The sequence below is a fragment of the Odontesthes bonariensis genome, chromosome 15, assembly GCF_027942865.1.
Source record: "Odontesthes bonariensis isolate fOdoBon6 chromosome 15, fOdoBon6.hap1, whole genome shotgun sequence".
Classification (NCBI taxonomy): Eukaryota; Metazoa; Chordata; class Actinopteri; order Atheriniformes; family Atherinopsidae; genus Odontesthes; species Odontesthes bonariensis.
Window position 1 is genome coordinate 11,832,268 of NC_134520.1, and position 24,204 is coordinate 11,856,471.

A 24,204-nucleotide genomic window follows, 5' to 3' on the forward strand; every position below is an offset into this window, starting at 1 on the left:
AGTTCATTTCTATTGCATCTTTCTCGGATGTAAATCACAAAGAGATTCACAAGCAAATACAATGCAATAAAAATAACAAGATTAACAACAAAAGACTGTAGAAACTGGCTTTTACAAAAGCCCTCTCTAACAAAAAGCTTGTCTGAATAAAAATTTGAATTAACACTATCAATACAAAGTAAAAACAAGGAAACGCATTCCCCTGCGTCTGGATCTCTGTTCAGATTATCAACAATAGAGCAACCTAAGGTCAACTGACTATTAGCATAGCATAGCATCTTTTTAGCAACCAGTAAGAAAATGTAGCGATTTTTAGGAAAAGCATCCTAGGAACTGTTCTGGTAGGTCGAGATCTCTCTCCATCTGTAGAAAGACATCGCTCTATTTCTAATCTCTAATTCAGCCACAAAGAAAAGCAGGAAGCAAGAAAATGCTGCTGCAAGCTCCTTCCACATGCCCAGTGTTGTCTTCCTGGGTAGTTTATAAAGAATCTATGAACTGTGTGGGAAAACATTAAAGTCATTCTGTTACCCCTAACACTCTCCCTGAGTGACTATTGTACTAAGAATACACTTGTCCTGAACTGTCAACAGCTCACCTAAAGTCTTGGTATGTAGTTCTGAACATGAGGAGATCACCATAAAAGGCCTTTGCATCTGCCCAGCAGTCCACCATTGTTGACCAATCAAAGTAGAGTGGGTCTTCTCAGGAGGGGTCCTCTAAGGGCCGGGAGCTCACGTTTTTAAAGCACACCTCCAAAAGAGCATTATGAATCTCTAAATTAAAATAATATGGGCAACATAAGAAAGAGAAAAGTAAAGGTTATCAAGTCTTAACCCCCTTTCACACATGTACTTCTTTCCATTAAATTGCTTTTTTTCAGACCTTTTTGGGACAAAAATTTGTCTTGGTTTAACCGAGTAACATATGTGTCACTTTCATAATGGCAAAAGTGGGACCTGCTGCAGTCATGTCAACAGACCAACATGCACAGCAACAACGGGTTGTTTTGACCTATGATCATCTGTTTAGTTAGACAGATCGCGACAGGTAAATAATAGATATTTAACCGCACTGTTAAAATATTCCTCCTCAGTGATTTTAGCAGTAACAATATGGCTGCTTTAGGTACCAAGTCAGTTTTTGCTCAGTGTCTGAGCCAAAGTGAGAGTTGTAGTTAAAGTTTCTTCTGTCTGATAATATAATTCAACTGCTCCCATCCGCCACCTTTTTGTGTTATACAATGCTTCATGTTTCTTATCTTGTAGAAAAATACTAAATTGTTACTATAACAGGACTAACAGAGTTTTAGGAGGGAGCTTCTTTCAAACAACAGTGTAATCCAGAGATGGTGTCCTCAGTGGAACCATTGCTTGGGTTGATAATTGCATCCTTACTGTGGTGCAACTGTAATTCTCAAGCTTTAACATGTGGAAAAGGGATATATTCAGCGGTTTCCATCAGCTGCCCCCATGTTTCACACATTCACTGCATGTTTGGCATGCTAAAAGGAATTGCTATGGCGACACGACATCTTGTTTTCAGAAAACTGTGACTCCATATGGACAGTTATGTTATACTGCTTTTTATGTACTGTTGAATGTCATGGCTTGTTCTGTCACTTTCACAGGCATTTATGTAAAACGTTAATGGAAAAGTGTTTGATGTGCGAAGGACTGAAGGCCATAGCTTTAATTGATTGATGAAGCCGTTGCTGTTACATTTCTCATTTGTGAAAAGGGTTTCAAGACAATTTTTAACTCCAATCAATCAAGCGCAGTAGAAAATACTTAAAGGCAGGGGCGATTTCAGGATCTGGTCTTTAGGGGTGCCCAGCCCCCAGTGCTCACAGAGGCACATTATTTCTCACTAATTGAGGCGAACTAGTACATTTATCAATTTTGGAGCCGTATTAGTTTTGCTTTGAGGAGTGTTTTCCCCTACAACATTCAATTTTGACCTCTTCATTTCAAAAGACTGTGGCTTGACAGAGAGCCTGAGACAACTATTGAAGATAACTCAACATTTATTTTGGGAGTAAAGAGTTAAAACAAAAACAAATGCTACAAAATAAATAAAATGGTCATTAAAATAATGCATCCTTGAGCAAAAAAAAATGTGTTTTTGCATAATATAATGTTTAAAAAAATGTGCTGAGCCAGGGGGTGCCGAGCTATCTCACGGTGGTGCCTTGGCACCACTAAAAATACCTTAGCCTCGCCCCTGCTTAAAGGGATAGTTCGCCTCTTTTGGCATGAAGCTGTATGACATCCCATATTACCAATATCATTTATGAACATTTTCTTAGGCCCCATCCACACGTAGCCGGGTATCTGCTAAAACGAATATATTTTTCTACGTTTGGACCTGTCATCCACATGAAAACGCATAAAAACGCATCGTGAACGAATGTTTTTAAAAACTCCGGGCAAAGTGAAGATTTTTGAAAACTCCGTTTATGCAGCTGCGTGTAGACAGAGGTAACCGGAGTTTTGCGTTTTCGAACGTCACAATATGCGCCAAAACAACAACAAATCTGCTTTAAAGTCTAAAGTGCGACCTTTGTTTACTGAAGAAGCATGGATGCCTTGAGAACTGTGGTAGTTATTATTGTGCAGGCGCTGTTTACTGCCTTGATTTTACACGCCCAAGTCGTACTCCCAGAGGAATGGCGTGACAATTTCCACATGTCCCGGTCCTCACTCCTGTCGCTGTCGGAATTATTACGTCCTCATATCGAGGGGCAGTCCACTGTCATGCGATCACCTGTCAGTGAGCTCAAAAAAGTGGCGTGCACACTTTATTATTTAGCTGACGAGGGCAGATTGCGCAAAACAGAAAATGCATTTGGGTTGTCAAGACAGGTGAAAACGCAGATGTTCGGTTATGTGTGGAAGGTGTTCTTTTTCGAAAACGAGGTAATGTGGATACAAATTATTTTATAAACGGAGGGGGGGAAACATTCGGTTTTAAAAATACCCGGCTACGTGTGTACATAGCCTTTCCCCCTGCTGCGTCCTGTGAGCTGAGTTCCAGCCTCGTTTTGTTGTTGACGAAGGTAGTCCGGCTAGTTGGCTAGGGTCCCGAAAATAAAGCGTTTTGCTTCTCAAAACAATATGCGTTCAAAAGAGTAATACATTTGCATCACAAAATCGTTCTCCAGGAAAAAGTCAGACCTCACAATCGCTTGGCGCTATTTCTCTCTACCTTCGTATCACTGCGGGCTATGTAAACCTTGCAAACCGAAGTGCAGACCGAGCAGTCCCCTGCAGTAAACACCGTAACAGGTACAGCTATCGGCAGGTGGCTGAATGCATTGATATGAAGGGAGGCAAAAATAGTCCCAAGCGATTGTGAGATCTGACTTTTTCTGGACGGACGATTTTGTGAGGCGAATGTATTACTCTTTTGAATGCATATTGTTTTGAGAAGCAAAACGCTTTATTTTCAGGACCCCAGCCAACTAGCCGGACTACCTTCATCAACGTCAAAACTCAGCTGGAACTCGGCTCACAGGACGCAGCAGGGGGTAAGAAAATGTTCATAAATGATATTGCTAATATGGGATGTCATACAGCTTCATGTCAAAAGAGGCAAACTATCCCTTTAATATCATCATAGAATTCAGTCCAAAACAACTTAGCAATGGCGGATGATACTGGTAGGGTGGCTGTCAAACATCAGTATAGACATATGACAATGTTGACATTTTAGACAAGTGCTTTAGCATATGATCTGCATTGATTAGAACAGTGTGATCGTCTGCTACCTGGCAGATAATGGCAACATGGTACACGCTGTGGGTAAGTTGTTTGTATTAATGGATTGCTAAAGGATACATCATCGGCATGGTAGAATCAGCTTATGCCACTGAACTGAGCATACCATCGATTGATGGACAGCTTTGATGTTGTTGTTGTTTATCAATACTATTTTGTTTTTACTGTTTCATGTTAATATTACAATTATTTGTGTTGTAAAGTGTAAGAATTTTCATCAGGGGTGATGGTGTCAGTCAAGACTTGGGGGTTGGTTTTCATGACTAACTCCATTTATTATTAATTTATGAGTCATCTATGTGTGCAAACCTCTAATAAAACATAGATTTAAACAATAAAGAAACCCTTAGCTAGGAAAATAGGAAAAGAGGAACAATTAAAATCATAAACTTTGCTTTTATGGTTACATGAGAAGATTTGTATGAAACAACCTGAAGATTTTTAATCCAAATGCCAACTGATATCTGGAAAGCAGTCCAGTTTAGTGGCCAAAAGATGGCAAAAACAGTACAAAGTCTCATTGCTGTCCATGCACCTATGGTAATTGGGTTTATTTTGAGCATCTGCAGAGGCTCATCAAAAGCTGAGTCAGTCACCCTCCAGCTTAGTTGCTTTTCATTATGTTTTCTTAAATAACATTAATTCACTTTTCAGTTCGTAGTAACCATTATTTCTTATTCATTCTTCCTGACAGGAGGTGAAGTATTTCCAATTTCCTGGAGAACTGCTTATGAGGATGCTGAAGATGCTGATTCTACCACTCGTCGTGTCCAGGTACTGGCAGATCATTACAACCCTCACTGGATGACACAATTACCTTTGGTTCAATTAGTAATTTCCAGTCATATGATAATGTGAAAGCCATAATGCGAATTATGATATTGTATCTTGTTAAAATCCTTCTGTTCTGTTTCACTGCAGTGTGGAGCACGTCCACATTGTAAGCAAGTTTGAGTAAAGGTATAAAAACAATCAGTTATTACTTACATGATCTATATGGCCTGAAATACACTATTTAGTGAAACAGTTGCCCTGACCTTCATAATATGAATAGATACTTGATTTTACATCTTGGTTCATAGAATTCAAAGGTTTAAAAAAAATAGCAGTAGCATTAGCAATAACACCTGTAGCTATACTTTTTCTTTCCAATTAAGAATAGCAGCTCATTCAGATGATAATTCAAGCACTTGTTCGCAAGTCCTACTTACTCTTTCCTCTGATAGCAAAGACTAAAGAGTCAAAAGACTATTTTTCTTTTTAATCCGATTTTAAATCAAGGGCAGTGAATATTACACTGGATCAGGACCGGAATTTACCGGGAAAAAAGTACTTTAAACCTGTGGAGATCCAAACAAGGTCTTTGTCAATTCATCAATCTGGAGAAATGAAAAAAGGCCAAAGCATCAAACAAAGAGGAGAAGAACAGCTGGTGCAACAAACATTGTCATTCTACATGTGGCACTTACAACCCTACAACACCCTTGAATAAAAACCCTAGGATCCACCCTAAGAAAAAAACACACAAAAACACAAACACTAAACTGAGTCCAGTGCAAAGATGAGTACAATAACATTTTTTAAAGACTAATGACCACTTCACATGCATATGGCACACACAGGAGAGCCAGCACCTCAGATGAAGACTGAGCGGTCCACCTACATCTCAAGGATAATGGACACTCTTTTGAGGACAGTAATGTTTACATTTTCTACAAGGAAGTGAGATGGTTTGACCCAGTTTTTCTCACAACCATTTACACCATAACTGACAATTTTCAGTGATCCTCTGTGGTAATTTATTCTTAAACACATTCTCACTCACTTACACACACACACACACACAAACAAACACATAGAACAATTTAGCCCTGTGTCTTCCATAAACTTAAAATCTCTTCTCACGCGGAGAACAACAATGGGCAACAAATACACAAAAGTCCTTGGATGAGCAGAGTAAAAGAGTGAATGTCCCAACAAGAACATAAGCCTAAAACTTGAAAAGATACCCAATTCATCACAGGACTAACACCAAGCATGTTTACATGACAATTGAAAAAAAAAAAAGAAAAAAAATCATTATTGTGTTAGTCTGACCAAAACCGGACTAATAAAATATATATAAACATGTTAATCCAACCAAAATTGTAGAAAATCAAGCAGATATGTCCCTGCATCTCACCCAATGGTGGCCAGAAAATGAGTGAATGGATGACTAAGATAGCATGTAACCACGATGAAAGACACAAATGAGAAAAACAGCTGTTACTGAACTGTTGGAGGAAGCTGGAAAAAAAAACAAAATCATAACTATGCATATGTATATATACAGCAATTATCTCCATCTTTAAAAAGGGAAAATGTCTGAAACCCAACTCAAACTCACAACTTGTGCTCCAATGCCCCTTTTTACCAGACTTACTTCTGATAACTTTATTGTCTTAAAGAAAATGAATAAATAGATAAGTCATGTTTTCTTTTTTTTTCTTATCAACTTAATTCAATTTGTCATTATACTTTTTAGATATTTTTTTATTTCAAGCCTGCAATGTATTCGAGATAAAGAGAGTGTGGAGGCAATTCAGAGCTAGACTTGAGGTTTAAAAAATAGTAAGATATGAGCATATAATAAGGTAACAGTTTTTTTCAGATGATGTCAACAGGTGATTTTAATCTTTTCAGAAGCTAGAAGTCATCTGCCTATCTCTGCGCGACTGCGCCACAAAGAGCAAATCTAGATTTCCATTTTGTCAGCAAATGTGTGAGAAAATCATTTCTGTTTAAAAAATATGATCCTCAGAAATAATATTAAAGGGATTAGCATATTTCTCCTACTATAGTGTAGACTATCATTTACATATTCAAGCAGTCTGGTGAAATTTCACTGCAGAAAGTGCAAGAGCACAAGCCTAAGCTAGACACCAGTGATCTTTGATCCCTGAGATGGCACTGCATCAAGAACCATCATTAATACCCGATAAAAAGAATATGGGTAAAGAAATAATGTGGGAAAATAGTCAAGTAGTCTAGTGAGCTTTATTGTCAATTTGCTATATATGCAGGACATACAGCTAAATCGAAAAGTCGATTATCACCGACCCACGGTGCAATATGCACAAACAGTAGAAAAATGATAGAATAAAATAATACACATAGGAGAAAAAATATTGACATCTAATTTTTTTTTTTTTCCAAAAAAAGAGAAATGCAAAGGAAAACTTTAAAAAACTTTTAAAAACGTAAAAAAAACGATAAATGAATAACAAATATACAGTAATAAGGTAATAAGGCACATTACAAGTAAGGTAAGTTGTTTGTGCAGGAGGGTATAAAGTGCAGTGCAGTGTGTGACAGAGAGTAGACCCTGGAGGTCCCTGGAGATGACAGGATCTCAGATGTTGAAATGAAGGCAGGGGGGTAAAAGTTCAGAGTTTGTGTGTGCAGAGGGCAGAAGGGACGGGGGGGCAGACGAGGGAGAAAGTTGAGTATCCTGACAACCTGGCGGATGATTGCATTTACAAACACCACTTCAAACTTAACTGTGCAAAAAAGAAACCTTATGTTAATCTTGTCAAGGGGCAGTGTCAACTAACTCCTCTGGGCTTGGAGGCATCTGGGATGCACCATCACACGAGGGAAATGTATATTTTAGGCAGGCCATAGATCTTTTTGAATGAAATGGATGCATACACATTTCACAAATATATCTATATATGTTTACATATATAGATATATATGTGTGTAGATATATATTATGTTCGGCAACCTGATGTAACGAGTGCTGTAAGAGGGTTTCTTTCTTAGAAAAGATCTCAGGAGGTAGTTGAAGTGATGGAATATATATACATATTTATATATACAGGCCTCAGTTAGTATTTTAAAGTCTGAAAAGGATGACACGAATGCACATAATAGAAAAGTGCTATTCACAATAAATGTAATTCATTTTCCATGGAAATTAAGTTATCACTCGCTGTCCAATTTCTGTCTCACTCTAATTTCTGTGTTCTTCCAGTTTGATGTCAGGACTGGCAGCTCTCGATGCAAAGTGTTCCAGTCGGCTTGGTCTAATCACGGTGTCATATTATTTGTGGACCACATTTGTGGCAGTGATAGTGGGGATCGTAATGGTCTCCATCATCCACCCAGGCGGTGCAGCCCAGAAAGAAGACTCTGGGGACAGCGGCAAGCATATCATGAGTTCTGCTGATGCTCTGCTGGACCTGATCCGGTAAGACCCCAGTATTTCACATGGGAATCTTAAAGAAATCACTGTGCAGGGAGAGCACATAGAGTTCAAATGTTTGGCTTCAAGGAAACTTCTATTCAGAAATAAGTGCAACAGCGTCAGCCATGAAGGGTGTTTTTTGTTTCATAAATCGCCGCAATGAATTTATGGAGACTGTCCTCCCAGTAAAGACCCCATGGGTCATTTGCTAATTCAGACCAAAATTATCTTAATCGTATTCTGAGAATATGCAGCCTCTAGCAGTTCTGAGAGCAATTGCATCTGAAGTAAAAGCAACAAAAAGGGTGAGGGTTGTTGTAAAATTTTATTTTATTCCCTACTTGATGGTTTTCTCACCCAAAACAAGTCATTCGGATTTAAAACCAAATCAAGGGAAGTTTTTGTTTTTTCTGTACCAGACATTGACAAAGTTTCATCATAGCATATTTAACATATTATGTTAACCAGTAATAGGGTGTTGACCGTGACAGTCGCATTGTAAAAACAATGGGCCTCATGCAAGAACATTTTTGTATTTTTATTCTAAATTTCTCTTACTTTTTTCGTACGAAGGTCTTGTACTAACACGCCACGTCAGATTCAACAAACAAACAAAGTGTGTAAATGACCTGTGTAAATGATGAATCACACCCGTGCGTATTTAAGGGGCACGTGCACAAGGATAGTAAATTTGCATACTCAACGCCCAAAATTATACCATATAAGGCAGTGCTTCCTCGCTCCTGTGCCAGGAAAAGTTGAGTGTTGAGTCATGAGAATGACATCAAGGCGCAAAAAGAACAACTTTAGGGGCTCTGAGATTGAAGTTCTGCTTTCAGAGATCCAAAAAGGAAAATCTGTCATTTTTAGCAGTGTCAGTGGAATTACGGGACCTGCTAAAGCGAAGAAATGGGAAGCAATTAGGAGTGCTGTTAATTCCGTGTCACCTGTAGTTCGTAATATCACCGAAATAAAATAAAAAAGAAATAGTTTAATATATGAAAATAGCTTAAAAAAAAAAAACCGTCTCACCATGGGCAGGCGCTCGATGACTGCAACTAAAGCCAGCTGTTGCCTCATCATGATGGCTCTTTGATGGGGCGGTCCATGAGGGGGGTCTTCTGGCACCACACCTTCTGGTCTGCCTGGGCTGGTTCAGGTAGTAGGAGACCCTCGTTCATGGCAATATTGTGCAAATCTGGCATGCCTTCTCTTGGCTATAGAGCAGTTTGCCCCCCAGCTGTATCGAGACACACCCACCTGGCCTTCAGCTCAGTGCGTTCCACGACAGCACGGGTGATTTGATGCGTATATGTGTCTCGTGCTCCAATTAGGATTGGCAGTCCAGCCACGGCATGAAAGTCCCTCTTAATTTGTACTTGTTGGACAGTGGTGTATGGGAATCTGATGTACCATGGGTGATAAACTGATGAGAGCTTTGATGACCAAGGGGAGCGCACGACTCACAGAGGACTGGGACACCCCCGATCTGTCTCCCTCTGAAAGGTTCCAGTGGCCAAAAATCCAAGGGTGGTGAGGACCTGGACATGTGGTGGAATTGGGTTTGATCGGCGTGTTTCTTTCTGGAGTTGTGCCTCTAGCAAGCTGCATATTTGCAGCAGCACAGTCCTTGGCAGTCACTTATATGATGATTATATAGCGGTTTTAATTTGCCTCCAGTGAAAGAAACAATAACAAATTCCAAACGACATTTTCCAAACGTTTATTTTCAAATAATGTACCATTGTACATAACATTGTCAATCATCATCCGGATGAAAATTGGATACAAAGTCCAAAAACCCGCGTTTTAGTTGGTCATGGTGGCCAACAGGAACCACATGTGCTGCTATGTCTGCCAACAACAGAAAGAAAGATTGCATTGGCGTGCGGTGTGACTGCTGCAGGTTCTCCTTGAACATGTCCACAAGCTGCTGTCACCTGCGTTCCTTTTCCTCTTGCGAGGTGGCGAGGGCAAGGACACGCTAGATGTGGCAGGTGCCGGGGGTGCGGGAAGGCATGCCGATGTGGATGCCGTTGCAGGTGGCTGGTCCTCGGGTGTCAGGAAGGAAAGTGGACTTCTTGGGGCAATGGGGGACACACACAGGGACATCCTCGGTGGAGTTCTGTGTGGTGTCGAAACAACATCCCGAAACACTGGTGCATCGATCTGGGTGCTGTTCAGTTTCCTTTCCTGGAGAGTCTACATAAAACAAACATAAAAGAGACGTTTTTAACATACGATTCAGATAATGTTGATATAGCTACCAATTGATTGTTTTGCTTTTAAGAAAGGGGACACAAAGCAGCTTTTTACTCACCATATTTGTTTTGGTGTCTCTGTGTTTCACGAAATTCGTGAGCCAAGATAATTCACCTAAAAGAGGTGAAGGTCTGAAGTTCCCAGCATCACCACTTCGAGCCTCTGCCTTCTTCTTCGCCTTCACCAGTCGGTCGTGTAGCTTCTTCCAAACACTCTTGCAGAACTCTCCCTCTTTCCCCAAAGTTCTGCCTATCTCCATCCAAGAGTTTTGGGAGTTTACGTGGTCCCTGAGTTGTTTTACAGAAGTGTCGTATAGGTGCCTGTATAAACGCACTTCCTCACTGAGCCTGGCCTCAAATTGGTCCATCCGGTCTGTCGTTGTTGGCGCAGCCAAGTTACAAAAATTGAGTGGTGCACGACGACGCGCTACGCCGTCTTTTCAAGGGAAGCGCTAGGCCTGATACGTCATTTTGACATCACGGTCCGCCACCACCGTGACCGACATGTCAACTCCGGCTTTAATCGCGATGTCAGCCATTCGTCTGTCTCCGCAAGGATATCTACACGGTCTCTTCAAGAGCCTGACGTGCTAAGGCATCCAAAAGTAGCAAGTCAGCCGCTGGTTACGCTTCCCATTGACCTTGTTATGTACAGATTCAAATTAACCTTCAATTTCACTATTGAAAATTTCTGGTCTGCTTTATGTTAGCTCTGCACCGCTGCAATATTATCTTTGGAAATTGCTGACTATGACTCGCTGAAGTTTTATTTACACCAAAGTATGGAGATCCAAAACTTCTGAGTTTTCTGTGTTTGTTAAAAGATAAATATAGGAGACATATAGCAGCATACAGATAGAATAAACTGACAGGAGAGGAAATGCAGTGAGGTTTTTTTTATGTCAAAGCAGATATGTAATATTTATTTTTCTTAAGCAGTGTAGTGTATGTCTTAATAATATTGTTTGTGTTGCAGCAACATGTTCCCAGCAAATCTGGTTCAGGCCACATTTCAGCAGGTAAGATATCACAAAGAGTTTTTTTAAACACCAAAGCTTTTTTATCTGGCTTCTGTTGATACCTCTCTGTCTGTCCCCTGGTGACAGTATCAAACAAAGAGTACGTACATTTTGAAGCCCAAGCCCACTGTGAGTCAGGCCCAATCAGAGTCCACAACAAGGCGGGCACTCATCTACGGCATCCAGGATGATAATGGCACCGACATCCAGAACTTTGCTCTTGACTTGACTCCACCTCCTGATGTGCTGGTAAAAATTCGTGAGGGAACAAGTGATGGAATGAATGTTCTTGGAATTGTCATATTTTCAGCCACCATGGGTAACTATTCTTATAAATTATATAGGATGTATTGATGTAAATAAGAGGCTTTCATCTGTGATTTCACGGGCTGTGTAATATGTTTTCACAGGTATTATGCTGGGACGGATGGGGCCAAATGGCAGCGCCTTGGTAAACTTCTGCCAGAGCCTGAATGAGGCCGTCCTTAGAATTGTTGCCATTGTTATATGGTAACCATTTCTTTACAGACATTTTTCACTTAAAGAAGCAATATGGCTGTAGTTATTTTCTCACAAAAAGGGTGCTTGGGATGCAAATAGTAAAAAGGATTATTCCAGCAAACATTACCATGGATGGCTACTAACTGAAACTTCAGGGCCACAAGGACCTGTCAAAGCAAATGGAAAAAGAGAGGACAAAGAGCAAAAAGCACAAACTATGAAATAGGGATACAAAATTAACAATATGCCAGGGATAGGAGCACAAGGGAGGAGTACTTTGTACATTGTGAGAGGTTGCCCAGCAGCCTGGGTCAACCACAGCAAAACCATGGTTAGTGTTTAAAGGTAGAAAGAAGGTATACTCTGCTGTCATTGGCTGTTTGGCTTCATGACTAGGATTATTTATCTTACTGTCAGGTAACCGATGATGTCCTTATGAATTTAATGTCCTTTTTTAAGCAACTTCTTCAATGTGTTTTCGTACTGATGATGAATCACCTAAACAATGTAAAAATGTAGTGGAGTTAAAGTATGAAATACCAGAAAGTGTTAACATGTTTGAAAATCCTAAAATGAATCTTTGATATGAAGACTCAAACTGCCTGACTCTGACTGTCCTCGCTCTGCCAGGTACTTTCCATTTGGCATTGTTTTCCTGGTGGCTGGCAAGATTCTCGAAATGAGTGATCCATCTGCCATGGGAAAGAAGCTGGGTTTCTATGCCGTCACTGTGGTGTTTGGTTTGGTGTTGCATGGCTTGTTCATCCTGCCTTCCCTTTACTTCTTCATCACCAAAAAGAGCCCCATTGTTTACATACGAGGAATCCTCCAAGCCCTGCTTATTGCTCTAGCAACTTCCTCCAGGTAAAGAGAAAATCATTTCTATTTGAGGGAACACTTTGAATTTATAAAACCATATTTTATATAATTGGCTTGAAAAAAGATCAGTAGATGATTTTACTTTATCCTCCCCTGAGTCCTTGTTCCACAAATTCTTTAATTTTCTTTTCTTTTACTAGAATATAACAGAGAAAAGCCTCAAAGGACATTCAAACATTGTTAGATCAGAAAACATGTGTGTGGGAAGAGTTGGCAGTGTTAAGGATCATTATGCACTTATTCAACTTGTGTTCTCATGCCAGACCTACATCTGTGCATGCACATGTTGAGAGAGACAAACAAACCAACTGATAGATCAGAGACTGACAAGCAAAGTAATGTTTGTTGGGAAATGCTCCTCTGTGATCTGGAGGGATATAACTTGATATAAATGGTTTAAAACATAGCAGAAAACTGTTTAAGTCCAGTAAATTTGACATTTTCAGATGTGAAAACAAGCTTTCTTCTTGTGGTAATATTGAGGATGTGCTACCGTGGTGCTGGTGATCATTGCCTTCAGAGGTTCTTCAGGTCAGACTGAGTACTGCAGGGACCAGTAATTATTGCACTATGTGCTTGCTAGGGTTTGATCAGTAAAAAGTACAAGCATCAATGAAAGATTAGTGTCTTACTTTTGGTCAGCATTAAACAGTTTCTTTCTTGGAAACCATTAACTGGTTTCACATGTTTGTGCATGTCAGGGGGAAATTAGTAGATGTTTATGTAACTGCTTTTTTTTCTATGTGTGTGTTTTTGTGTGGTGATCTGACCTCTTTGTTTTATTCTCTTTCTTCCTCAGCTCTGCCACTTTGCCTATAACCTTCAAGTGCCTCTTAGAGAACAACCACATTGACCGCCGCATCATCCGATTTGTACTCCCTGTAGGTGCTACTATCAACATGGATGGTACCGCTCTGTATGAGGCTGTGGCAGCAATATTCATCGCACAAGTTAATAATTATGAGCTTGATTTTGGCCAGATCATTACTATCAGGTCAGTGGAACATGCTATATGCCATCTGTGCTTTATAAGCTCCTTAGCATAGTAAAATAATTGTTTGAAATTCCAAGTAGAGATAATACAGAGCTGCAAAAGCGTTAGTCCAGGTTCAGAATTTCCTGTGTATTTCTATTACAGCAAATGTACAGTGACTTACAGTTGGTGCCTTTCTGTACCTTGAATTGGTACAAAATTATAACTATAACTTAACAATAGAAACTTGCGTGTCGGCAACGACTCCCAAGCTGCAGATTGGCAAAAACACCAATTATCAAGGTAAACATTATGGTGAGGGCAAGCAAAATATGGTGGTGCTAAAGATCCTAAAATGCTATGTACGGCTATCATCATGTTGACAGTCTGTGTTAGTTTTGAGTGTACTAAGCAGTTATTGTGCCACAACTAAATGTCACTGGTCTTAATGATGAGTCTGAGTTGCTGGTGCTGAAGTAATGGCCCACTGAGAGAATCTGAAGCTCAGATTCGAGACGTCATGGGAATTAGGCATCACTGCTGTGCAAAGGAAGAATCTTGCTGGTCTCAAAGGTAGAAAAAAAAATGACTAGATTATTACTTCCAATGATCCTCCCAAAGAGCCCGTTTAGCTTAAAATACTAATGGATGAGATTGTGTTTTTTTTTTTTTTTTTTTTGCTTTCCCGGTGAATATTAGAGCCAAGATTAAAAATATCCGCTTATCTGTCTTTGAAAAGAGCTACATGGCTGCAATAACCAAACATATTTCACTTATCCCACTGGTGGCCCTTTGACCAAAAGCCCATCTCACCATCCCTTTGTGATGAATGGTGGGACCATTTCCTCCTCAACCCTTGGATCTGCAGCAGAAATCACATGTTGTATGTTTGTGTGCTTCTCAGCCTTGGAGACATTATTAGATCATTAAATAGTGCAAAAAGCATTAGCCTGGCTCAGCTAACCTTTAGACTATATCTTGAGAGTAGGTTTAAATGAAAATATTCTTCATCAGTTTAATTTGAAACATATGTCTGAATGCCACATCATCCATAAGTGTTACAAGGATTCCTCAAAATGCTCCACAGGAAAAGGAGGAGAACTCAGTAAAAGACTGGGATCACCACCACAGCTCAGTCTTGATCTAAAAAGAATCCATGATAGTGGATGCACGACCATGTGCAACATTTTTGATGATGTCAGGTAACAAATAAAGCCACAATGTGGAAAATCTTGTTTGATCAAATTCTACAAACTGCTCTGTTGTCACGAGAGGTTTTCTCTAGAAAACTGATGCAGTCCATCTTTTTTTCTATTGGAAATCCATCTAATTTGCTATCAATAAAGAGTTCTCATTTTCTCAACGTAATAACACATAAGGCCATCTTTTATAAGACCAACATACAGGGGAGTGATTTCAGCTCTAGATGGTTGGGAGGATTGGGAGGGTCGATCTCGTGGTTTCAGACTCGATCGGAATCGGACGTTTCATCCCGATCAGGGATCGGATATGTAGCCTATCTATATATGTATATTTCTTCTCATTATTTTTTACTATTCTACAATATTTCAAAACAAATGGGAAAAAATAACAGCTTAGTATTTCCTGTAATGTGGTGGTACAGAGTCAGACCGTCTCAGCTGCACACAGAAACATGCATGACGTCACTTTGCTGCCGTAAAGCGAAGCAGAACACGGCAGCAGCTTGAAACTGGGGTCTGTGGTGTGGAGGTATTTTAAAGTGGATGACAAAAACGTTGTGATTGCAAACTGTGAGATATGCAAACCTGGGATTTCAAGAGGTGGCGAGGACATGGCTGCATTCAACACAACAAACCTGATACGGCACCTCAACAACAAACACCCGTCACAATACACAGAGTTTAGCCAGGCAACCAAGTCAAAGACGAGTCAGCCCAACGCTGCAAGACACTTTGAAGAGGAGAGAAAAAACGCCCAGGAGATCACCGCTAAGATGGCAAAAATGATTGCAATGAGTGACCAGCCATTGACCCTTGTACATTTATAATGTTTATAAGTGTTAAATGATAAAATAAGGTTAATAAAATAAAAAAATCAGGGACATCCTGGAACTGTTTCTTCGCTGTTTTGTAATGTACTATAGAAGTATCGGATCGGGGACTCGGTATCTGCAGATACTCAAAATCAAATGACTCGGACTCGGGTGCAAAAAAACCTGATCGGGACATCCCTAACATTTACCTTTACAGACAGGTAAAAAGTATGCAGTTTTTTTTGTTTCTGATGTGGCAGATGCAAAGTTGGCCACAGCCTGATGTCATTTCCTGTCTTGAGAATTCTCTCAGGAGTCCCCAACAAGTTACGTGAATGCTAAGTATACAAGATGGAGACAGTCCATACCATACAGGTCCGACATGGAGTCCGACATGGAGTCCCGGCCTGAGCATCGTTGCTGCATATCATCTGAATCTCTCAGTCCACTTTCCTGTTCACCCTCCACTGTTAATAAAGACCAGCAAGAAAGAAAAATTACTTCATAAATATGTAGATTATCAAAACCTTTTGTTGTGATTTTATTCTCATATTCCATCCTCCCCAAATAATAAAATGACAGTATTGTGAGAGGGTTTAATCAACATGAATGTCTTCTTCTGTCTGTGTTGTTATTACACTGGATTTTTTTTATTTTTTTTTTATTTTGTAAATTTTTTTTCATTCTGTTAAATGTTGAGTAAATGTTTGGTTGATGACTGTTTCTCCAGAAAGGCTAAATGCAGTCATATAAAACATCATAAATGACAACACCTGATTTCAGTTCCAAGGTTGTACCAATCAGGGCATGATAAAGCAAATCATCTGTTTATTACCTACTGTTAAAATTAGGCTGAAAAAAGCCAAAAATAAATAAAATACTGTCAAAAAATACCAGAGCATATTACATTCTGTCATATAAGCCAGAAATACAGAAACAGTAAGTCCAGCCCATGATTCAACAGCTTGTAGAATCGCCTTTAGCAGCAATAACTCGAAGTCTCTCACATCACAGGAGATTCATTTTGGTTGGTGGACACTCATTTATGCACAGCTCTCTTAAAGGGATAGTTTGTCTCTTTTGACATGAAGCTGTATGACATCCCATATTAGCAATATCATTTCTGAACATTGACTTACCCCCTGCTGCGTCCTGTGAGCCGAGAAACCCTTGATAAAAAAAGAGGTCGACCCCAAGTCCTGTGACTGCACAACAAGACCAAATCATCATCATTTTAAACACATTTATCTACATACATATTTGTGTTTTCCTAAGTGTTCAGACTGAAGTTCTAACCAAACTGGCCTCCCAAATCTCCCCAGCATCACAGCCACTGCAGCCAGTATTGGTGCGGCCGGGATTCCACAAGCTGGACTGGTTACCATGGTGATTGTGCTGACATCTGTTGGGTTGCCTACTGACGACATCACCCTTATCATTGCAGTGGACTGGGCATTGTAAGCTTGACTTAATTTAATTTTCATTATTTGTGAAGGATCCAAACTGATCACTGCAGAGCATGAGCTCATCATCTATGTTTCACATTCATTTGCCCAAAACTTTCCTCAGTGTCTTTTTTTTCCCCACTTCTTCAGAGACAGATTCCGTACAATGGTGAACGTAATGGGAGATGCTTTGGCCACAGGCATTATGGCGCACATCTGCAGGAAAGAATTCATGAAAGAGGGAGATGGGGTGAGTTTAAATCATTGCTCCAGTCCTGTAAGACTCGAGCTTCATTTCCAAACTTTCACTACTCTGTGACTATTTCTTTTCAATTCTGAGTTATCCAGCTGCATTACCGCTGATTGGTCTCTCACTGAACTTTACTGCCTCCTTAACTGAAAACGGCTTGATGATACTACACACTTGAAAAGGCTTGTTTGTAATTCTACAGAATTTCTTTGTACTTAAGAATAATTATATTATATAAAAATAACTTATACAATTTACAAACAATCATGAAGAAATTAAATTGGAAAGGAACATAATAAAGAAAAAGATTTTCACCCTTGCATTTTCTTTTTATATATATGTCAAAATATCCTGCTGTCCCACAGGTACCGTTGATCTGTGAGACTAAAATGCCAATGAACACCCCACCTACAATGAAGTGCCACAACAACAATGGCAACTGCCAGCCTCCTTCATCGGGAGTCAAACACAAGCTTGTCCCACCTGACGTAGCCCGACTCATGCAGTTGGAGGAAGGCGTTTGGCAGGTTTCAGACAAGAAGAATCCTCCAATTCCTCCACGCCACCTCAAGAAGAGCAAAGAACACTGCACTATTGACATGAATGGCCTTGAAACCAACGTATAGCCCCCTCCAGGAGTTTGATGGGTTGTCCGTGTAGTTGTGCTGATGGGAGCAAAGGACACCTGTAGTGGCATCTTAATCTCTCAGCTTATTATTGTCAGAACGTTTTAGTAACGACTTCTAAATACAGGTGTGAGTTCTTGCACTAATTAACAGGTTTTTATTATAAACACATTTTTTTTTTATGTCCATTTCCATCTACACACACACACTTGCATAAATGCATGCAGGAAAACATTTCTGAGTGTATAATATATGTTATTTTACTGTACAGCAAGCTGGCAGTTGCTTGTATCATTAGGGTTGAAACAGGACTGCAAGTGTCTTGTTTCCACTGAATGATCAGAAGGCAAAATGAAATGCTTGTTTAATTGTTTAATTTTGCCTTAACACTGTTGGTGGTGCTAGGCTGACGAGAAGGAGAAACTGAAGTAAACCGATTAAATACACCAATAAACTTTACTTTCTACAATATTAATGTTCTCACTTTGATGTGTGGACAAAGTCGAGATTTCAATGGCTGCTTGACTTTGAGCAGCCTCCAGAGTACTTGGCGTCATTAGGCTTTCTGGAATGAAACAGACTCAAAACAACCACTCATAGTTCATTTAAGTGTTAGTTGGTTTACACTTATCTTAAGATTTGAATAACTATAAAGAGTTTCAGCTGTTATATACATATACATCTATGTGTATACCGTATTTTCCGGACGATAAGTCGCATTTATTTATGGCTTGGAAGTCTGCTGGCAGTTTCTGACACACTATTGTCCGTGCTCTGATAGAGAGGCGGTTGCGTTGCATGAAGCGGTAACACCAAGAAGGCCCGCCTGCAAAGTCATGGTTGTCACATGCCTAGAGCGTCCTCTCGCGGCTGTAGATAGCAATGTTTACTCCTTGGTTCATGTCAGTCAGCATGAATTAAAGGAGAACTGCGGTATTTTCAACATTAAGCCTCTTTTATGAGTCGTCTGCAATGTTTTAGAACCCCCCTCACCACTTTTTTGATGTTTACTGCTGTCTCCGGTATTTGCCTAATTTTGATTCATCTCAACCTGCTTCAGAATGGCAAGTCATGCGCATGTCCAAAAAGGTCCGTAAAAGCACCATAAACGTCCGTTTTCAAAATCATCAACTCACCGGAGTGGTTACTGGTGTGCACTGGTAATCCAAATCAAATTTCATTGCGAAAAGTTGCTTCTGTCGTGTTTTATTTGGCAGCTCGTTCATGCTCGAACTATTTTCTTAGCCACCTCACAGCCATGGATAAACTTCCGCTATCAACATAAACCAGCAGTAAACATCAAAAAAGCGGTGAGGGGGGTTCTAAAACATTGCAGACGATTCAGAAAAGAGGCTTAATGTTGAAAATACCGCAGTTATCCTTTAACATTTAAAAACATGTTAAATTATATATATTTTGATATATAAGTCGCACCGGACTATAACTCGCAGGACCAGCCAAACTATGGAAAAAAGTGTGACTTATACTCCGGAAATTACGGTATATGTTTCAATACATTTCTTTCACTGTGTACATGTGTACACTCTGAATATTTTTTTTCCTCAAACAGCTGTGGCCTTCTGACCAGATGTGAACTTTAAATAACTAGCCTGATAGCATGTTTGTCAAAGAAATAATTGGCATTTTCTTACTGTGTTTATTAAATTTCTGTTATTCCAATAGAGAAATTGATTAAACTAATTTATAAATCCAGAGAATATTTTCAAATCATTTCCTCAATCTCAAAGTGGCATATCAGCTTTTGCTAAGATGTCTTCACCCAGAGTCATTTGTGACAAAATTTGCCACAAAAACTTTTGCTTTTTATTTCGGCTTTGTGAGCCATCACACTATGTCTGAATACAGACACTCGAGGATAGGGTCATGTACTGGCCTGTGTGGTCAGGAGCTACAACCCTCACTTAAAAAATAAGACTCTGTGTAAAATGTAAATAAAAAGATAATGCAATTATTTGTAAATTTCATAAACCAATATATTGATCACAAAATAACTAAACAAAATAATGCATATGTTAAATGTTGAAAGTGAGACATAACACTGTTTAATGAAGAATATTAGCTCATCTTGAATTTGATGGCAGCAACTCATCTAAAACTTAGGACAGAGCCATGTTTACCACTGTATAGCGTCACAATGTCCAAAGAGAGTGGTTTCAAGGACCCTAATGTGGAAAGCAGCTGTCCAAAGGCAACAGATTATTATAAGGTTTTATTGAAAGAAACAGAAACAACCTGAAATGGAGAAAAGACCAGAGCATTGAGGAACTGGGAAACAGAGATCTAGAAGATGAAAAAACAATGGTCATGGCAGTAACAGCAGAATCTGACAAGGACTGAGATAAACCAAGAGTATATAAAGCAACATCAACCTCAAACCAAAAGACTAAACGATTAAACCACAAAAAAAAACAGAACACAAAAAATCCCAGATCATGGCAGTATAGCATCCTCTCTTCTTTTAACAGCAGTCCATAAACCTCTGAGAACTGAGGAAACCAGTAGCTTGATCTTTGGGAGAGGAATGTTGTCCTATTCTTGACTACAAGCAGTCCAGCATGGACCATTCTATTACGAAGCCATGCTGTTGTAATAAATGCAGTATGACGTTCAGCGTTGTCTTGCTGATATATTCAAGGCCTTACCTTAAAAAGATGTGAGTGGATGAGAGCATATGTTGCTCTAAAGCTTGTATGTACCGGTCAGTATTGATGGTGCCTTTCCAGATGTGCAAGTTAGGAGTTGCACACTAATCCACCCAAGTATCATCAGAAAAGCAGCCTTTTGAATTAAGAGCTGATAGCATGCTGGGTGGCCCCTCACCTCTCTAGTTCATAGGACAAGGTGTCCATGATTTCAAAGCAGAATTTCAAATTTTGATTTGTCTGACCACAGAACAAATTTCCACTTTGCCCCATTTCTGGATCATGTTACTGATTTCCATGACATAATAATATCTGTTTTTAAATTAAGTGCCAGATGAGGGTACCCAATATTGATCTTCAGCCATGTCCCTTGCCCACTTGATTTCTTCAGATTTTCTGAATCTTTTGATGATATTATTTTTTTATAAACATTATTCTGAAATCGCTCCACAATTTGCCGTCACAGTTTTTGTATAGATTGCTGAACCTCATCCCATCTCTACATCTGAGAGACTCTACCTCTCTGAGGTGCTCTTTCTTACCATAACATGTCATTGATCTGTTGCTAATTTACTTAATTGTTGCAACATGTTCTACCAGCTATTTCCTTTTAGTACCACTTATGTTTTTCCAACCTCTTGTGTCCCCTCACCAACTTTTCTTTTAAAGTATGCAGCTGCCATCAAATGCAAGATACCCTAATATAATTTCAGAAAGTAATAAATAGTCATTTCACTTTTAACATTTGATGTTTTCGATGTTTAATTGTGAATAAGACATTGGTTAACAGGATTAGTAAATATTTGCATTCTGTAATTGTTTACAGTTTAAACAGCATCACTAGCTTTTATTTTCTACTTTTGATTGGCTTGAACAAACCTGAAACTATTTTGTAAATGAATGCTTAGATTATTTGCAGTACATTTCACTTACATAAAGGCTATATTTTTTTTTGAATATGGTCAGATAGTTGTTGTGTATTTTGTTCCATCAGTGTAACTGTAATTCTGAGAGATTTTAAAAGCTCCTATCCACACAGAAAGTTTATCTCATATGACGAAAACAGGTGACACGTGTTGTTTCTTTGAAGCCATGCCTGGATTATTTTCATTACATCAGTACAAAGTGTATACCGGAGACAAATGGAAGATCAGTATTGTCACTGCACTGTGAGGAAGAACGTGCAGAAATGCTAATTGAATGTTCTTGTTTATTGTTAGGAAACTCAGTCTTCTTAAGCTTTTTCCAGTAATTTATTGCTGTGCTCATTGAATGTATACTACATGTGACAATACAATAACACTGTATATGAAAGTGACACTGTATTCATAGCAATATAGTGAGTGTAACAGTATTTTAATGTCATATAAAAATACTGGATATCTGTAGAAAATAAGAGTGAACTGAATGATCAGCGGCAGCAGTGTGGAATTAAGCTTCAAATATGTTGACTTTGCTTTTAAGTTTGGAGTATGTCATTCACAAGCACATGGCAAATTATGACAAAGAATAATCATATGCATGTTTATCCAAGATTTTGGACGTCATTAAAACAACTCACTGGCTGCATTGGTGTGACTTTTCATCAACTTCTGGTTGACTTGAGATCAGTACAGAAACAAACACATTTAATCCATCAGTCAAATCATCATAGAGAAAATTTAAATGATTTATCATGAAAACTGATGCAAAACATAATGGCTGATATTACAATTCTCAATATTTAACCTTCTTATTTAAGTCAGTCTTCAAGAAAAGTTTTAGAATGTGGAATTAACTATTATGTATGAGCCTTTGAAGTAAACTCTTTAGTTAGAGGTAAGAGTTGAGGAGGGGTTACTTTGCTGACACATACATGGGGCAATAACTAGCATCGAAAGTAACGCTAGCCAACAAAATTGCAGAATAAAAAAAAACTACCTCCCAGAGGACAAGTATGTCCCTACAGCCATGAGAGGATGGCATTACGCTGTATCCTTCAGGCTGTGTTGGGCCACAGTTTCTGATAATCGCAACTATCTGAAAAAGTCATGCTGACTGGACCACAGACGTCAGCCCCACACGGCAGCACAGAGAGTAAGGTTCCATGTTTCTGTAAAGAAAGTGTGAGCTGTGGCCACTTTCATTGTTCCAACATCAGAGCACCCTCAGTGAAAATCTGTGTGTTTACCCAGGTGCTGTGCTCCCATTGATGCAGAGGAAAGCTGAAGCCAATTAAAACCTATGGCAGTCATTTGACCTTGTACTGAAGGCCAATTAAACATTTTCACATTACACTCAAGAGCCAGATGTTAGCAGGTGTTTACATGTTTTAAGACCAGTGCAAAAAGGGACAGCATATATTCCACCTGACAGCCTATTATCTACAATAAAAACACAATAACAAGGGGCAAACACGGTAAATGGCTACCACTAAAGGCAGCTCGCTAACGTCCATCCATCCATCTATCCATACATTCATTTTCCATATTTCCATAATCCTATTTGGGTTGTGTAGGTGTTGGAGCCTATCCCACCTGCCATCAGGCGAGAAGTGGGGTACACCCTGAAAAGGTCTTTCTGTCAAACCATTCTCAGTTTGGAAAACCAGGTAGGAATTCCAATGGATGAGCTAAGCTAACAGCTACTAACAAGGACAAAAAAGACAAATGTTCGTCATCTAAAATAATTACATTCTCAATCACAGCTCTTCTAGCAGATGCTATGTATAGTAAATTTTACACTGCATCTGTACCGTGCCAGGCAGTTACTTTGTGTGTTTTCTCAACCTAAGAATGTTTGTGTTGCTACACATCATTGTATGCACATGGCAAGTCAATATATCCTGCTGCTGATCAGCTGTGACTCAATAGTTCGTTGGTCTATTACCAAATTAAAATTATGAGACGATGAAAATAAATGACAGCATGGAAAACAAACATATTTCTTTTAAATCTTTGCAAAAAGTAATGCCCAGCGGTGAGATATCCATCATGTCTGACTTAGCTCCTGATGGACTCAGTAGGATACGGATCCTACAATCGGATAAGGATTCTACAGTCGGATACGGATCCTACAGTCGAATAAGGATCCTACAGTAGGATAAGGATCCTACAGTCGGATACGGATCCTACAGTAGGATAAGGATCCTACAGTCGGATACGGATCCTACAGTCGGATAAGGATCCTACAGTCGGATACGGATCCTACAGAAGGATACGGATCCTACAGTCGGATACGGATCCTACAGTCGGATACGGATCCTACAGTCGGATACAGATCCTACAGTAGGATAAGGATCCTACAGTCGGATACGGATCCTACAGTCGGATAAGGATCTTACAGTAGAATAAGGATCCTACAGTCGGATACGGATCCTACAGTCGGATAAGGATCCTACAGTCGGATACGGATCCTACAGAAGGATACGGATCCTACAGCCGGATACGGATCCTACAGTTGGATACGGATCCTACAGTAGGATACGGATCCTACAGTAGGATAAGGATCCTACAGTAAGATAAGGATCCTACAGTCGGATACGGATCCTACAGTCGGATACGGATCCTACAGTAAGATAAGGATCC

The 24,204-nt window shown here is 39.5% G+C and overlaps 1 protein-coding gene across 2 annotated transcripts in view; it reads left to right on the plus strand.

Annotated features, from left to right (window-relative positions):
• The window catches only part of slc1a7b (solute carrier family 1 member 7b), a 28,812-nt gene extending 10,837 nt beyond the window's left edge, over positions 1–17,975 (plus strand). The window contains exons 2-11 of one of the 2 annotated variants that reach the window (XM_075486248.1): positions 4,474–4,553; positions 7,795–8,010; positions 11,245–11,287; positions 11,375–11,606; positions 11,698–11,797; positions 12,419–12,652; positions 13,467–13,661; positions 16,977–17,111; positions 17,250–17,354; positions 17,714–17,975. In XM_075486248.1, the coding sequence (XP_075342363.1) occupies positions 4,474–4,553; positions 7,795–8,010; positions 11,245–11,287; positions 11,375–11,606; positions 11,698–11,797; positions 12,419–12,652; positions 13,467–13,661; positions 16,977–17,111; positions 17,250–17,354; positions 17,714–17,975 (1,602 nt within the window). The remainder of the gene's footprint in view (positions 1–4,473; positions 4,554–7,794; positions 8,011–11,244; positions 11,288–11,374; positions 11,607–11,697; positions 11,798–12,418; positions 12,653–13,466; positions 13,662–16,976; positions 17,112–17,249; positions 17,355–17,713) is intronic. The other variant, XM_075486249.1, reaches the window with a different exon arrangement.
• Positions 17,976–24,204: the final 6,229 nt, after the last annotated feature.